This window comes from Corylus avellana, chromosome ca11 (genome assembly GCF_901000735.1).
Source record: "Corylus avellana chromosome ca11, CavTom2PMs-1.0".
NCBI lineage: Eukaryota > Viridiplantae > Streptophyta > Magnoliopsida > Fagales > Betulaceae > Corylus > Corylus avellana.
Window position 1 is genome coordinate 7,692,997 of NC_081551.1, and position 17,644 is coordinate 7,710,640.

General features: G+C 37.8%; 2 protein-coding genes across 5 annotated transcripts; one reads left to right on the plus strand and one right to left on the minus strand.

The window, feature by feature from the left end:
- The first annotated feature begins 573 nt into the window (after positions 1 to 573).
- On the plus strand, positions 574 to 5,809 carry LOC132165946 (2-oxoisovalerate dehydrogenase subunit alpha 2, mitochondrial-like). 4 transcript variants are annotated; one of them, XM_059576664.1, is made up of 11 exons: positions 1,039 to 1,116; positions 1,872 to 1,933; positions 2,134 to 2,156; positions 2,821 to 2,958; positions 3,059 to 3,241; positions 3,378 to 3,535; positions 3,727 to 3,826; positions 4,139 to 4,250; positions 4,353 to 4,492; positions 4,599 to 4,784; positions 5,247 to 5,809. In XM_059576664.1, exons 3-11 carry the CDS (start codon positions 2,154 to 2,156, stop codon positions 5,412 to 5,414), a joined length of 1,188 nt encoding a protein of 395 aa, XP_059432647.1. In that variant the 5' UTR covers positions 1,039 to 1,116; positions 1,872 to 1,933; positions 2,134 to 2,153; the 3' UTR covers positions 5,415 to 5,809. The 4 variants fall into 4 exon arrangements, with proteins under 4 accessions (XP_059432645.1, XP_059432647.1, XP_059432649.1 ...); XM_059576662.1 differs by lacking the exons at positions 1,872 to 1,933; positions 2,134 to 2,156 and having other exon boundaries at positions 574 to 1,116; XM_059576666.1 differs by lacking the exons at positions 1,039 to 1,116; positions 2,134 to 2,156 and having other exon boundaries at positions 1,920 to 1,933.
- Positions 5,810 to 10,850: 5,041 nt separating this feature from the next.
- LOC132166358 (carbamoyl-phosphate synthase small chain, chloroplastic) lies at positions 10,851 to 15,751 on the minus strand. Its single transcript, XM_059577160.1, has 10 exons — positions 15,492 to 15,751; positions 15,197 to 15,335; positions 13,253 to 13,341; positions 13,108 to 13,168; positions 12,955 to 13,022; positions 12,701 to 12,829; positions 12,476 to 12,585; positions 12,033 to 12,380; positions 11,635 to 11,800; positions 10,851 to 11,202 (listed from the first exon to the last, which is right to left on the minus strand). Exons 1-10 carry the CDS (start codon positions 15,619 to 15,621, stop codon positions 11,153 to 11,155), a joined length of 1,290 nt encoding a protein of 429 aa, XP_059433143.1. The 5' UTR covers positions 15,622 to 15,751; the 3' UTR covers positions 10,851 to 11,152.
- Positions 15,752 to 17,644: the final 1,893 nt, after the last annotated feature.

Sequence of the window (17,644 nt, forward strand, 5' to 3'; positions counted from 1 at the left end):
TAGAGCCTACCGACAACCATAACGATGTCAAAACCCAACAAAAGGTAACACCGCAACACCATGGTAGCCTTCACAACTTTGTTTGTTAATTGCTGCTTTTATTTTGTTGTCGCCCAGCTTGGATTTGGTTTGATCTTTTAGGGGAGATTTTTGTAACTAGAACTGTGTTGGTACCTCTCTTTTCTACAGTCCTTAATTCGGGATCTAACAATGCTTTTATCACTTCAGCCTCCTTTTAGTGTTTGTTGTTATTTTCAAGTGGGAATTCAAATATGTTTGCCTTAATTTGTACTCTTTTTACTTTTGTAACTGCTTTATGTGACCCTATTGAGAGGACAAAGACACTTGTTTGTACCATTTCCTACTGTTTGTACGTATTTTTGTTCATTTTGAGTTTATTGTCAAGAAGCCCACCCCTATTTCAGTTTTTTGTTTTTTAGGGATCTCCCATTCTCTCTTTGAATCAAAGATCGAAAAGAGTTCCTTATTTAACTATATGTGTGTTACATATATATATATATATATATATATATAGTTAAAACTTTTATAAGCCTACCATTTGTCACAGTAAAATACGCATCACTGAAACTTCTGTCTTCATTGGGGAGTGCGATGCTATGGCACTTGTCGTTCTCGTTCGTCGTTCTGATCGAAGTAGCAACTAGTTAAGTACACCTTTCCATAGGCCGCACTCCGCACCAGCCAACCCAACCCTTATGTTATGTAGCATTCCTTTTCCCCTACCTATACTAACAAACAGACAAAACTCTCTCTCTCTGTGTTTCCTTTTCTCCCCATTTTCAATTCTGTTTCTACTCTTTGAAAACACCAGTCTCCTTGAGCCTTCCCTTAATGGCTCTCTGTCTAAAAACATCAAGAATTAGTATCCATTGTCTCAAATCCAAAATGGGTCTGCTGAGCATGATCAAACAAGATTCTTGTTTGAGTTCTTTAACTCATCCTCAAAAACCTCCATTTCCAACTCGCAATGCTCAAAATTTCAGAGACCCAGATGCAAATTTCCGAATGTCAGCGACCCTTTTCTCCGCTCGTCGTTTGAAGTCTGTCAAAGCTGAAAAACAATTCTGTTCTCTCGATAATGTTGATCATAATCAGGTACATCCTGCATGCGAACTTTTATATTTTTAAAATTTATTTATTTGTTTTTGGGGTGACTCAGGGTCAGTCTTTTATAAGCTCTAACATGTGATTCTATCTTATTTTTATATTCATTTCTCCCTTTTCCTCTTTCTCTCCACATGGGTGCTTTTGAGAATATAAAAGAATAAAGATAGAAGAAAAATTATATTTAAATAGAATAGGGTAAGATTTAGAGGGTTTATTGTGTGTTGCTTTTAAAAAGTTGCTAGCTAAGCCTAAAAATGTAAGTTTTTTAGCCAAATTTTAACTAAAAAATAGAGAGTTTAATGGGAATACTATTTGATGCACTAATTTTAAATTCTGATAATATCCATTTCATTTCAAATACTTTTTGATATCCTAATTTAAAATCCTGATAATATCTATTTCATTTGAAATCGAGAGAAGAGAATCCAAATAGAGAATCCCCTAATCCTTGCAATAGTGGGGTTGCATTTTGATCATCATTTATGCTTCTGTTTATTATTTAGTAAGCTTCACTAAAAGTTCCTGATTAAAATTTATATCCAAAGGAATGTCTTGGGCTCACTCTTTGGCTAAAAAGATTGCCTTAGGTTTAGCTCATGAATTGGAGGAACACAATATCACTGGTTATGTTTGAAGTATATGAAACTATATTTTCTGTAACTTCTGAGAATTTTTTATTTAATCAGTCGTGCTTTATTAAATTATTCACAACTAAAACTTGCTCCTGATTGTATGTTCTTCAGTGGCATAATCGCCACTATTATTAGTTGAGCTGGAGCACACCTTTCTGATCAAGCCTATCATTGTAAGCTATGTTCCCTTGACAGGGCTATCTTTATCATTTTTCTAAATGTGGGGTTCATTACTTCCCCCCAAAAAATAATGTTAATGTCTAGGTAAAAGATAACCTTCTATCATATTCACTTTTGGAAACGCAAAGATAATGTTTGTTAACTTGACTTCTTCATTTCTCCTGCGTTGGGCTTCCATCACTATCGGTCTCAGGGTTCAAGAAAGCTGTCTTTATGGTGAGTGCAAAGTGAATTTTCAGTGCTAGTAAAAATATATTGTATACTAATTTCATTGTGAAATCATTCCGTAAAAGTAGGAGTGTGTTATGAAATTGAAATTTTCTTGTTCACTTGACAGACTTGTGCCATGGCATGACAAAAGTTCATATTATTATTTGATGTGCATGTAAATTTGAGTCTTTCTGGAAGAAAATGGATAAAGAATGACTACTAATCATTGCCATAATTGCTGTAATATTTGAAGGGACAGCATGTAGCTATTTAATTTTCTTTGTGAACATTCTTGGAATGATTATCAAGTGAGAGCTGTACCACTTGCTGTTCATTAGAATTAAATAAGTGGCAATTGGGAATGCTGAATATGGGTATAGATGGCTGGCCCAAGTATCATAGATTACAATATTTTATCAAGGAAGGTCAAAATTTAGAACAGACTTCACAAGATACTCTGCAAGGCAGAAGTTTTTTCTGAAGTTGCTTTGGAAAGTACCCTCAAATGTACACACAATCAAATCATGCATTTTTTTTTTCTTTTATTTTTCTTTCCTTGGTCTAAATTACACTTGTGTGTGTGTGTGTCCGTGAATGGGTGGGTTGGTGTGTGTTTCATGAGTTTGTGTCTTCTTATATCTGTACTCATTGAAGGTCCCTTTTGTGGCAGGTCTTAGATTTACCAGGAGGAAAGGTTGTGCTCACTCCTGAGATGAGGTTCATATCTGAATCCCCTGAAGAGAGGGCACAATGCTACCGGGTCCTTGATAATGATGGGCAGCTGATTATGTGCAGCAATTTTAAAAAGGTATTCCACCTTTACATATTCTCCTAATGAAGTCATTCTATTCTCTTCACACTTTTCTCTGTCGAAATAAATCCAACACAAGACTTTTATGTGCTAATAGGTCGGTGAGGAAATTGCTGTAAAAATGTACACTGACATGGTTACGCTGCAAACCATGGATGCTGTTTTCTATGAAGCACAAAGGCAAGGAAGAATTTCCTTTTATGCAACCACAATTGGAGAAGAGGCTATTAACATTGCATCGGCAGCAGCACTCACCACTGATGACCTTGTCTTCCCTCAGGTTACAAGCACATACATAGACATATGTACTTCTTTCACTATTCTTCTAATTGGCATATATTCATCAGAATTTCCATTCCCCTAGACATGAGCTGCATTGAGAATGATGCAAGAAGAAAAATTCTTATGCCATGCAGTATAGGGAACCAGGGGTTCTATTATGGCGTGGTTTCACACTACAAGAATTTGCAAACCAGTGTTTTGGAAACAAAGCTGATTATGGAAAAGGCAGGCAGATGCCTATCCATTATGGGTCTAACAAGCTCAACTACTTCACTGTATCAGCAACGATTGCGTAAGATATAAACTGTATACATGGTTGTTTTTTCACGAACTGGGGCAGAGCTAGAAATTCATGATTGGAGGGGAGGGGGGGGATGGCCGCTCCAACCATGTATGCAGCTCTGCTCTTGTTCACTTAGAACCCTTCTACACTATTTATGAAGAAATTGACAGCCATGAATTGAATTTCCTTCTATTTTGCAGTACACAACTTCCCCATGCAGTGGGTGCTGCATATTCTTTGAAGATGGACAGAAGAAACGCATGTGTAATCACTTATTTTGGTGATGGTGGCTCAAGCGAGGTGAAGATGTTATTACCATATAACTTAAGAGAAACCTTTTTTCTTTATGACTGGGCAGTTTGGACAGTATAATAAATGAAGCAATTGCATTTATCAGGCAATTCTTTTTATCTGCCTACTGTAATCAATTTTGGCTTTGACACCTTATTCTAGGTAATGATTTCAAATATTTTTGCCATGACTTCATTCTAGAAGATCAAAGAATAGACACTGCTCTCAAGGCCATGACCTTATTAGCTGTCCAGGGGACCTATGAGTTCACTGACTCTGGCTTTTGATTGTTTATTTTGTGGTTACATCAAATAACTTCAGGGAGATTTCCATGCTGCTTTGAATTTTGCGGCTGTTATGGAGGTCCCGGCTATATTTTTCTGCCGGAACAATGGCTGGGCCATTAGTACCCCTACTTCAGACCAGTTCCGAAGTACTCTTCCCTCTCATTGTGCCCTCTTATACCTTGAAATTCCATTAGAGAATCTTTTTAAATCCAGATACTAATCTGTTTGTGGTATTCTTTCATCGGCAGGTGACGGTGTTGTTGTTAGAGGCCGTGGTTATGGAGTTCGAAGCATTCGAGTAGATGGTAATGATGCTCTGGCCATTTATAGTGCGGTTCATGCTGCACGTGAAATGGCAATTAGTGAACACAGGCCAATCTTGATTGAGGTAAATTAATTATCATTTTTGTCGATTCATAGGACCTCTAAAAGGTTTAATCCTAAAACTAGATATCTCACATTCTGATGTTCAGTTCTATCTGTTTTGTTGACAGGCCATTACATATCGTGTGGGGCATCACTCCACTTCCGATGATTCCACCAAGTACCGTCCAGTTGATGAGATTGAATGGTGGAGATCGGCACGAGACCCAGTAGCTAGATTTAGAAAATGGATTGAAAGCAATGGTTGGTGGTGCAGTGAGGCTGAGTCAGAGCTAAGAAACAATGTGAGGGAGCAGGTAAAAATTATAGTGTCTTTAGACGACATTTCAAGGACCACAACTTTTTTGAGACTCACCATCATTTTTAGTTTCTCATGCCTTCTCAAATTAGAAATTTTTACCAGCAAGTGGTACCTATAGGAAGGAAGCAGCAAACGCTTGATTTACCTAAGAAGCTAGGAATGAGTATTGTGGTGGTCAAAACAGAAGTGTTCTGTTTGAGATTTAAAGCAAAGTGTTAGAATTACTGTTCAATTAAAAAGGAAAAGAAAAAAATAAAGAAAATATAAGGATAATGAAAAAGAGAGAAGGAAAAAAAAAAGCTTTATAACTTGTGTTCTCAAAGTTCATAAGCCATTACAGTTACAACCCAGAACAAAAAATTACATTACAGTCAGCAACTCCTGGTCTTGGGGACCATTGTTAAATTGTGTAATACATTTTTTTGCAAGCTTCTAACGCACGATACTTTTCATACAGCTATTACATGCAATTCAAGTGGCAGAAAAAATTGAGAAACCCCCACTTGCCGAGCTTTTCATGGATGTTTATGATGTTCCCCCATCAAATCTTTGTGAGCAGGAGAAATTGCTGGGAGAGACTGTTAGAAGGAACCCACAGTATTACCCACCCGATGTTTCTCTTTAGATTAATATAAATGTGCATGTATAGGCAGCTAAGTTCATTCATAAAAGCTTGGACTTGTTTTCTAGCATCTGTTTTTCTATTAACCTAAAGGTTTGCCGCCTTTGTCAAGCACTCTACAGGCTTAAACAAGCTCCACAAGTTTGGTTTTCCAAGTTCAGTGGCACCGTTGCACAACTTGGTTTCACCTCCAACTCATACGACTCTGCCTTGTTCATCCAATGCATTGGTACTAGTATCATTCTCCTTTTTATTTAATGTGAATGACATAATTATCACTAGTCATAGTAGAATCTCTGAGTGTTAACATTCAGAGACGAAGGGAGGGGAGTGCCAGTATTGGCCATGGCCCTCCCTCCTCTTTTGAAATATATTTAGACAGAGTTTGGTTATGTGCACGTGGTTGTCTATTTATGCAGAAGGGGTTGAGTGTGCTGTAGAATCTCTTCCTGCTACACTCTCAATGTCCTGTTTGAGTCGTGGAGTCCGTAGTCTGTACTAGGCAGCTCAGGAAGCTAGCCAGGCAAATTGCTCAAAGATGCAGAAGACAATAGTTTCCTTTACTACATATTGTTTGAACTATTCATTAATTTTCGTTGCATGGATAGAGTGCTAGATAATTTTTAAGGAAACATCATCATTTGGATTTTAAGACTTGAGTTTGTGAATCGAACCGGCTTCTCTCTTTTTCTAAAGAGAGAAGCTCCCCCTTCTGTAAGAGTAAAAGCTCTTTCCACCTTGTGAGGCCTTTGGGAGAGGAGTGATGGACTCTTTTTCTTTCCTCCTCCCCTCTTCTTCCCTCTCTGATCTCCTTCCTTCTCTTTTCGGTTTTCTTTTTTTTTTCTTTTTTTTCTTTTTTTCTGTTGTGTTTCTGTTCAGATCAGTAGATCCAACCTTCTCCATAATCCGCACTCAGCCTTCACCCCGCCTCCTCGCCTCCTCTAGTCTACCACCATGATGTGCCTATACTCCTCGGAATTGATTGGGGTTTTTAGATCTAGTTTTTTCAAAACCACCATGCATTTACTGTTTCAGCTTCCTTCTGATGGTTGTTGCAGTTTGTTAGTAAGAGTTCAAATAGGTTCGCCTTAATCTGTGTCTATTTTTCTTCTATAATTGCTTTATGCGGCCTTATTGAGAGGACCAAGTCACATATTTGTCCAATTTCTTACCATGTGTATGTATTTTTGCACTGTTATTTGTCTCATTTCCTCTAGCCCAGAGTTTCTAATTTTTTGACATTAAACTCGGATTTATGGTTCATTTTCAATCCAAGACCCATTTCTATCAATTTTTCAAATGGATTTTTTTTTTTTTTTTTTTCTAGTTATACCCTTCTAGTTTCTCTCTCTTCTCTCTTCTCTCCCCTTTCTTTCTCTGTCTTCTCTCAACTGACCATAGCTATGGCTCTTGAGTTTTATGGTGGAGGTGGGTATGAAGGGCAAGGTTAACCACTATGGCTATGGTGGTTGCTTGAGAGGAAAGGAAAAGGGAGAGAGAGAGAGAGAGAGAGAGAGATATTGGGAGTGTATGGGAAGAAAAATAAAAAGGCTAATTACATTTATTCTCTTTAACTATCATCATTTGTTCCCAAAATGCTTTAAATCTTCTATTTTAATATATTTTTCGTTTATGCTTTGGCCATTTCAATAAAACAATTTGGCTCCATCCCTGGTATAACATTTACGCCAAAGCCAACACAACGATATTTTCCTTACAAATATGGAGTAAAAATGTGGGTGTTAGTCTTTTTTTCTATGTAAAATAGAATACAAAGAAGAAACAAAAATTATGAAGGTGAATCCTTTCTGGACTAGAGAAGCTGAGAATGCTTCGGCGTGATCAGTGGAAGTAATTTGTGCTCCTGTGCCCTTGTCCTACGTCCAACAAGTAAAGGTTGGAAAAGTAACACTATTTAGTATACTCCTAGAGCACTAGTAGCAGTCTCATCAAAACTATTTTTTTGGTTATTTTGGTGAGTTAATTTGGTGAAAATGCTTAAAATTCTCATTTTCAGCCTCAACAATTTGATAGGAAAAAAAAAAAAAAAATTGGTGATTGAACAGTACTTAATAGTGAGTGTTGTTCGCTCACCAACTCAATAAAAAATGATTTCTCTCCTTTTTTCTTTTCCGTTTCTCTCCTCTAATATAGTTAGAAAAAGAATAAATAAATTTTTTTAAAAATAATATTTAAATAGAATAGTGAAAGTGTATTGTTAAAATAGTGAGGCTACTAGTGGTACTTAAAGTGGGTAGTTAAAATAGAGAAAAATGTACTTTAGGTTATTTTGGTGATGCTACTATTAATGCTATTACACAACCATTATATAACTAGAATGATGTATCAATAAAAATCAACTCTTCAATATTATTTTTTTTTTATTTTTTTTTTTTACAAATGCATATCATTATATCAAATAGCTGATTTTTACTGTTGCATCATCAAGTTGTATGACAGTTATATAACAGTGTACTAAATAACATTACTCGGGGTAGGAATAGTGAAAAAGATCCTACAATGGATAGTGAAAGACTAAGATAACTTTGAGGGAGGTAGATCTGATTTTGAGACTTCTTGTACTGCTAGTTGAGCATCTTGGGCCTTGCCTACGATCTAGCAAAAACAAGGATCATCTCAATTTCAAATGGAATGGATAGCATCCATTTAATGAACATGATTTAAAGTTTATGCATCAAATAGTGTACATGATTTCACATTATTTCAATTCTTTTAACAGATGTGTCAATATTGACTTCATATACACCGTTGGATACACTAACTTTAAATTTTGATTATGAAATAGAGAGGATCATCGTCCAACAAGTGTAGGTGTCACTAAACATACATGTTAGAAAAAGCACAATAGACATGCATATCCCTAAACACCCCCTCACTGCGGTCCAATCTCTTTTGAGTTAAATTCATAGTTACGTCCCTAAAACTTAGAAGAATAATCATGTAACCAAAACTATCAGAGTGATTCACTTGCTGAAGCTATATGGAAACCATAGACAAAAGGAATTTATTGGATTTTAAAACTATCACACCTTAAATAATTAGGAAAGGTGCTATATCACATCATGCTTTCTATGGTTAATCTCATATGATAAGTTTCCATTTTATTCATAATATTACCTTTTTAGGGATAATTGCCATTTTATCTGGAGCGGAAAATGATCAAGTAGCAATTCAATGCTTGAAAGCTACTAGGTTTATGTTTTCAATTTAGGCTCCGTTTATTTCGATGTAAAATGATTTTCTTCGTAAAATATTTTTAGAAAAGTCATTTTTCCTGAAAATATTTTCCGTCGAAAACATTTTACGGCGTTTACCTTGTACACGGAAAATAATTTTTTTTTTTAATATCTTTTTTTTATATATATATTTTCCAATAAGGTCCTCGCTGAGACCTGCACGAGACTTGTTTGAGACCCCGCAGGGACCTGCTCGGGATCTCGCCGGAACTTAACCGGGACTTGTCCGAGACCTCGCTAGGACCTACTTAGGACTTGACTGGGACCCGCCCGGGACTTGCCTGGGACCTTGCCGGGACTCGCCCAAGACTTGATCGGGACCCACCCGGGACTTGCCCGGGACCCGGCCGGGACCCACCCAGGACTTGACCTGGACTTGACCAGGACCCCACTGAGACTTGATTGGGACTCGCCTGGGACGTGCCCGGGACCCTCCCGAGACTTACCCGGGACCCCACCGGAACCCGCCCGGGACTTGACCGTGACCCCGACGGGACTCGCCCAGGTAAGTCCCTAGCGGGTCTTAGGTAGGTCTGGTCAACTCTCGGGCGGGTCTGGCGAGGTCCCAAGCAAGTCCCGGGCGGGTCTCGGTCAAGTCCCGATTAGGTCCCGCGCAGGTTCGGTTAAGTCCCGAGCGGGTCTCGGTCAAGTCCAGGGCAGGTCCCGGGCAAGTCCCCGGCAAGTCCCAATCAGGTCCCGGGCGAGTCCCAGTCAAGTCTCAGGCAAGTCCCAGGTGGGTCCCGGGCAGGTCCTGGGCGGGCCCAGGTCAAGTCCCGGGAGGGTCCCGGTCAGATCCTGGGCGGCTCCCGGGCAAGTCCCGGTTAGGTCCTGGGCGGGTCCTGGGCAAATCCCTGTCAAGTCTAGGGCAAGTCCTGCCGAGGTCCTAGGCAAGTCCCGGGCAGGTCTCGATCAGGTCCTGGGTGGGTCTCGGTCAAGTCTTGGGCAGGTCTCGGTCAAGTCCCAAGTAGGTCCCAGGCGGGTCCCGGTCAAGTCCCGAGCGGGTCCCAGTCAGGTCCCGGTCAAGTCTTGGGCAGGTCTTGATCAGGTCCCGGGCAGGTCCCAGTCAAGTCCCGGGAGGGTCCCGGGCAAGTCCCGGTTAGGTCCTGGGTAAGTCTCGGGCAGGTCCCGCCGGGGTCCCTGGCAGGTCCTGGGCGGGTCCTGGTCAGGTCCCGGGCAGGTCCCGAGGGAGTCCCGGGCAGGTCCCGAGCGGGTCCCGGGCGAGTTCCGGGCAGGTCCCGAGCGGGTCCCGGGCAAGTCCCGGTTAGGTCCATGGCGGGTCCCGGTCAAGTCCCAGCGAAGTTTTGGGCGGGTCTTGGCAAGGTCCATCGATTTAAGAATAAGATGCTCATAGTCGGAAAATGGTTTACGGTTTCAAACCATTTTCCGAAAATTAAAGAAGAATTTTTGGTCAAAAGGAAAATATTTTCCGTTGACCACTATTTTATGTCGAAGTAAACACCGTAAAATATGAAAATCATTTTCTAAAAACCATTTTACGTCGAAGTGAACGAAGCCTTAGTGTTTTTGTTTTTTTTTTTTTCAAATTAGTTAGATGTATAAACTTCAGTTGTGTTACAATTTGCATATGTAAACCTATTTTGCATTTAGTTAGATGTATAAACTTCAGTGATGTTACAATTTGAACTCTAGTTTTCTGAATTTAAATCTATTTTAAATTTGAGATCTTCGTCTTTTCCATTACATAGATAACAGAAATGGTCGTAGAAATATAATTACCTCCATCAAATAAAAAATATTTCTGAAAAGAGTAATATTAAAACCTACATTTTTATCCCACAGTACCAGTCACAACCAACTCTTAAACCAGTAATCAATCATTGTTAAAAAAAATTCAAATATCGATCGAAACTATCACGTCAGCATTATGAAATAATAACCACCCCCTCATAGGGTTGGCTCAAGCACGAGCCACTCCTTTAATGTGGTGACCGCTAACTACCACCGCTTTCTTTTTTACAATTGTATTTATCTAAAGATATAATAATATTTTCACATAAATGTAATTTCTATTATTTAGCATTAAGGGAAATTTCGAGTTTAAAATAAATAAAACTCAAGTCCCGGCTCTATTAAATTGAAAATTTAAATCTTAAAAGTCAAAATGACAAAGAAAAAACACAAGAGGTTCCCTAATTACTATGTATTGAATCGGAGAAAGCAATGGAGCCAAATGATTGGGAGTACTCAACTAGTAATTTACCACATGCAACCAAGCCAACAGGAAGTTTCATATCGGCCACCATCTTTAGCCCAAAACATGGCATGCCTAATGATTGTTCAACTTTAGCAAATGCTCAATTATTTTGCCCATTCCATATTCATAAACAAAGTTGAGGACACAGCACTAGCCTCCTCCACATAAAATGCCCTATGTGGCTTCATGAACAGTGGCTGACATCCATTAACTTCCACCTTTTGAACTCTCACAAGCTCATACTACATGTATTTTGGTGCAGATTGTGCTTAAGCATTTTGTTTTGCTCTCTTCATCAGCTCGATGAATTCCCCAAAAGCTGTAGCAATAATACCTTGTGTCAATATTGTGATGGGAGTAACCTCATACTATATGTATGCACATGGTTATTGAAAATAACAGAGACCAGAAAGAAGAGAAATACTACATATAGTTTCAAGTGTTTACTCCCCTATGTGATAGTGAAAATCATCATTAATATATCATATGCTTATATCAAAATATAGATTAATCCGTCCAAAATTCAATGGTGATTCCCACTGCCACATAAAGGAGTAAACTTTGAAATACATGTAGCAATTCTCCAAAAAGAAACATAAAAGAAGACTTCCCAACAACGAGCTCTCATCTCGACCTTATAGTAGAACAGATATCAAGGAATTATCTAATATAATTTATGAGAGCACCTTCAAATTAGTGAAAATTGATTCTATAGCTGCTGAAAAATGTAGAAAGAAAAAACTTCCGTTACCATTATCGGAATCGTGAGGTCCTGGGGATGCTTCAGGGTGGTATTGAAGAGACATGATGTTTCGTGCAGGGAAGGCAAGACCAGCACAGCTTCCATCATTAAGATTGACATGAGTTACTTCCACACCCTTTGGAAGTGATGCAGGGTCAACAGCATAGTTGTGATTCTGCCACATTATAAATTTTTGTTGTAAAACAATCCCATAAAGAAAACCTATAATTTACAAATTCTCGCGTTAATTTAACTAGCTTTAAATTCACAGTTAAAAGTTGCAAATATATTAGCAGAGAAAATAAATGTGCCTACTAAATAATTTTAACCGTCCCCTATAGAAAAGCTCAATGGAAAAAACAAATACAAACCAAGTTAATAGATAAAGTCTGAGAAAATTAACACACCTGAGCACTAATCTCAACATGCCCATTACGAAGATTACGAACTGGATGATTTCCTCCATGGTGACCAAACTTCATTTTGAAGGTTTTACCACCTAATGCCTGGCCAAGCAATTGATGACCCATGCAAATTCCAAAAACAGGAGCCTTTCCCAATATTTGTTTCACTGTTTCTACGGCATATGGAACAGCAGAAGGATCTCCAGGGCCATTGCTGAAAAGAACCCCATCTGGCTTCATCTTTAGAGTCTCTGAAGCTGGCCAAGTTGAAGGGACAACCGTAATCTTACAGCCGTAGGATGCCAACCGCCTAAGTATATTATGCTTGATCCCAAAATCATATGCGACAACCTTCATTTTATACATACACAAAATAGAGATACGAGTGAATTGTCAAATCATAAGAAAAGATATAGTGCTTTGGACGAATCTTAAATAACTTTTACATGAAAAGTTTGTCCATCTCTCTGGTTGGAGTTAAAGTCCCAATCTGACTTCGTTTTATCAATCCATTCAAAAGGGGTCTGGCATGAAACACCACTTATTAAATCAACACCTGCAAAGTTTATACCAAGAAAACTAAGAACTTAAAATCTTCGGCAAGAAAACTATGGACTCAAAATTTTCCGCAGTATTTGCAAACCCTTTAAATGACTGCATGAAATTCTTACCAACAATGTCCCATGAGCGGGACAAGTCTAATAGTTCCTCATCTGCTTTTGACTCTTCTGTGCTCAAAACACCAATAAGGCTGCCATCTTGCCTCAATCTACGGGTGATTGCACGAGTGTCAACATCATCTGTAGGACAACAGAACAGCATCAACAAAATAAAGGAAGCTCAGAAGTGACAGACGAAGCTCAATAATCCATCTTATTGAATCTCCAAAGTGACTAAATAACTCATGCTATGTTGAATAGCTTACAAATCCCCATGATGTTCCTTTCTGCTAAATAATCACCAAGTGTTTCTGCACATCTCCAATTTGAAGTACTGGCAACAATATTTTAAGTGAGCACAGATCACTCAGCAAAGTTGCCAACATCAAAGTTCCAAAAGCAGCATAATCGACGCATACCTGATACTTAAACTTCTAATGACTAGACCAGCAAGGAAACATTGCTTTGATTCCTCATCATCTGACATGAGAGGCATCATGATTAGATTTTCAAGTAGTCTCCAAGAAATTAGAGTTCGCAACTTAAATTACAAATTTCACTCACCTAAATTTACGCCAGTGTTGCCAATATGTGGGTTTGTCATCAGGACAAACTGGCCAGCATAACTAGGGTCTGTAAGAATCTCTTGATACCTGCAATATATATGCATAGCAACCATAAATCATACTGTATGTACGGTCCTGCTCAACTTCTCAACTCATAAACCTTCATTGTAAGTTCTCTTGTTATTGCTAAAAGTGTGTCTAGGCGCAATTTAAGCATATAGCGCCAAAAGAAAAGTGCTTCTTGATCCAAAAGCAACTGCAGTTAAAGTAAGAAGAGCCTGCACTTCTTGAAGAAACCTCTAAGCGTGAAGAAAACATGCCTTTTCATTTGCCATCAAAACATAGGCAATTCAAATAATTATAACACTGATTAAAAATCAATCAAGAATGACTCTTCATTAGTTTGCAGCCGTCAACTATAGACATTACTAGACATTCACATGTGCATATTTCATAATTTATATTAGTGTTTATGCATTCCAACTTTTTAAATAAGTAATAAAATTTTGTATTACAAGATAAAAGAATTTATAGGGAGAATGATTATAACACCTTGTCTCGGCAAATTTAAATCAAAAATTTCAAAAAGCAATGAAATCCAGAAAAAAGAGTTGCAATTTGTACTTCCTAATGCTTGTAGTCAATCATATTTAAGAATAGTGTTTTTTTTTTTTTTTTTGATAAATCATATTTAAGAATAGAGTTTTAAGCAAGTTCCCATTCAGCTCTACGTTGTTCAAAGTAAGATAGATCCTTTCTCACAGGATTGTCCACAAAATGCAAAGAGGCAATAACCCCAAAATCATTTTTTGATAAGTTTAAAGAGAGCCAAATTTGCACGACCTGAGGGATTCAAACCTAGGCCACCCGAGTTCAGAGACCCACAGGCACTAACCCCAAAATCATACCTTTCCAACTTACAAACATTTCCATCACAGGCCACCGGAGTTCAGAGACCCATGGGCACTAACCCCAAAATCATACCTTTCCAACTTACAAGCATTGCTATCACAGGCCACTGCATCACCCAGTGTACTCCAAATAACGACAAGGCTGAAAACCACAATTCTCTTATCACAACATTATGTTAGAGGAGATGATCTACTGTCTCAGCACAATTCTTACACATAATATCTATCGACAATAATATTTTCCCTTTTGTAAGTTATGCTACTTTTCTCGGCATCTTTACACACCAAATATTCTTTCAAGGTAATTCAACTGCTATAGAACTCTAAGTACCTCGTAGAAGGCATGAACCTTTGAGCCTACTGTTCTTAGAAAGCCACCAACACATTCTATGTTACCCTCATGCAATGGAAGACTAGAATACAATGGTTCCAAGAAAAATATCAACTGATCAAGCTTCCCATCTCCCAATGTCAAGAAATGTAATATATTCTGATGTCGAGCTCCCTTTCACCAGATATTCACGATTGTGACTAACGAAAATCCCTTATCCACAGTTACTAGAATAATTCTGGAAATCTATCCTTCAATGCAATATCACCACGCCAGATATTGTAACAGAACCACACATTACTACCATCCCCCCCACCTTAAGATGAACAAACCGGGAAAAACAATCCCACACACCACTAATGCAGTTCCACAAACTCATTTCATAAGACCTTCTCACCTCTTCAAAAGTCCATTAACCCCAAGCCTTACACATATTTCACAAAAATAACCTGCCTCCAACAATGTTGTTCCACCCCAAACCACGGCGACTAAATACCCAACAAAAAATTGGCCTTAATAGGAAAACAAACCATCTTCCAATCTACCAAGCGCTGATAAAATTCACCCCCAGCGCCTCCCCACAAAAAAATATCTTTGTAACCTCCCCAACCCTTCTGCCATTGAACGAGGAATGTTAAACAAAAGACACGAAAATCACCATTTATCTTTATGCAAAAAATGTATTGACAAATCAGCTCACCCTGTCAAAGATGTATTGAAAACCACTTCACCAACTTGTGTTCCTGTAGCACCAAATGATTTGGCCTTCCAGATTGAACCATCTTCAAGCACAAGTCTTGCATCCCAAGCCTTCCATGGTCTTTCCGCCAAACCTAAGGCTGGAGTGATTCACATGAAATTTTAGTTTTCTTTGAAAAAAATCAGCTTTGGACAAAATAAAGGAAAGAATGGAAATAATATTTTTCCCAAATAATTATGAATTACCCAAAACAGATAAAATGGAAAATTGAGCTAGAGGGAAAAGCTAGGGCTACCTAGGGCGGCACCGGGGGAGGAGCATCTGACCGTGAAAGCTCTAACTTTTGGTGAACGATCGGGCGGAGTCCTTGAGACGAAGCAGCACAGTGGGTTACTCACCGCCAACTCCATTGCTTTGGTGCCCATTCTCTCAGACAGAGCGCGGCAGTTGACTTTTGAGTTAGGTTTTTCAGAGCTTCGGTGTCTGAGGCGGAATTATTTATAAGCGTGCTCCATGGCAGGGAAGCTTGCATAAAAGAGCCACTTTTCGAAGGAAATTTTTTTTTTTTTTTTTTTTTCTAGCCTATTACTTCGTACGTTTGATGGAGACGCGTGGCAGCTTAGTTGATCATGCACTGTCTTGACGCCTGACGGACCTTCTCAGGCTCAATATTCCCTACAGTTCTGAAACTATTTTATGTGTACTTTCTTTCTATTTTTTTCTCATAAAAGAAAAAGAAAATTATATCCTTCATAATTATATCAATATCCTCTCCAAATTATCAAACAAATATGTATTAAAACATCTCCCAAAACTAGGAAAAATATAAAAATAACCCTAAAAGTTTTTCAATAAGATAAAAATATCATTATAAACTCTAATATGTACAATAGTATCTTTGTTTTGTTTAAAAATAATAATTCTAATATTTTTTTTATTAAAAAACGGGGTGGCCAAAAAACTACAACTAAAATTAAAAAATAAAAAATAAAAAAATAAAACCAAGTGATGGCTCGCTTTTTTTTCTTTTTTTTTTTAGTTTTTATTTATTTTTTAAAATTTTTAAGAATTTGTTTTAAAAAAAAAATTTATAAATTTTATTTTTGTCATTAGGGGAAACATTGATATTTTTTTAGTAGTTTAGAAAAGATATCAACACAATTGGTAGTTTGGGAGGAACATTAACAATAAGGTGGTAGTTCTTTTCATGTTGTTTTCTTTTTTTCCTGGGTCCGCCGCTCAGGTTTCTAAGAGAGATAATAATCTTCAAGCATTTGTTGTTGCCAAATTGGCTGGTTAAATGTCGCCTTCCAGAAGGTGACGTTTGGGCTTAAATGTCGCCTTGTAGTGACATTTTTTATTGTTCAAATATCTCCAATTTTGAATCTAGTTACTATGTTTAAGGGCATTTGCCAAATGTCGCTATGCAAACAGCACTACATCAATAGTGACGTTTTTTAAGTTTAAATGTCACTTTCCAAGTGTTACTATTTTAGCTTTTTTGGTAGTGTGTAACTCAATCCCATGAGAAAACAAAGATCATGGAAAGGCATGGGATTCTTGTAATGGAGAAGGAATTTGGACAATATTTACAAGGGAACAAATTTCAAAGAAATGAATAATCTTTTAAAAGGGGAAAGAAAACAGCAAGTGTCATTGGCGAGATCATGCTTCAGTAGATGACAATGAGATGTGGTCCATGTGGATAGGAAATAGGATTAAAATAAGATGCAAGTCGATAACCTTCATGAATCATGATGGATTTGGATAAGCATTGTTTTCCCTTTGCTCAGAAAGCAAACAAACAAACAAAAAATAAAATAAAGTGATCGTTTTCCCTTTGTAGCTTTAAGGCACATTGGAGAGCCATTCAATCAAAACTATCATAGAAGTCATCTGCCTCTTCGCATATCCAAAAGTTTAATTTCAATCCAATCAAACACTTTCGATCCTTTCTTCTTTTTCTTTTTTTCTTCAACTCTTGTGTTTTTGGCTCTTCCGGCAATTATTATAGCAATAATTCCCAACCATATGATGGCCCAGTAGAGTAATTTTACAAGTCCCTCTTATGTCTTTCTTGAATCCCTCCAAGAATGATGTAGCTATTAAATTCACCATTTGATCAAAATCTAATAATGATCGATCACAACCCCAATGGTGAATTTAATAGCCACATCATTCTTAGAAGAACTTAAGAAAAACACAAGAGAAACTTTTAATATTAATCGCGCCAGTGTGATGTTGAGTCAAATTCAAATCCACCCTGATGCACACCAAGGGTCTGTAGAAGTCAAAATCATCCTGAAGATTCAAAATGTACATTCAAAACTTTAATCTGAAAACGATATCATTTAATATAAAAAACCATGTTTTAACCATCAACGTTGATTTCTAAATGGTAAGTTGAAGGGAATAAAATCTTTTCCCTTTCAAATAAAATGGATAGCC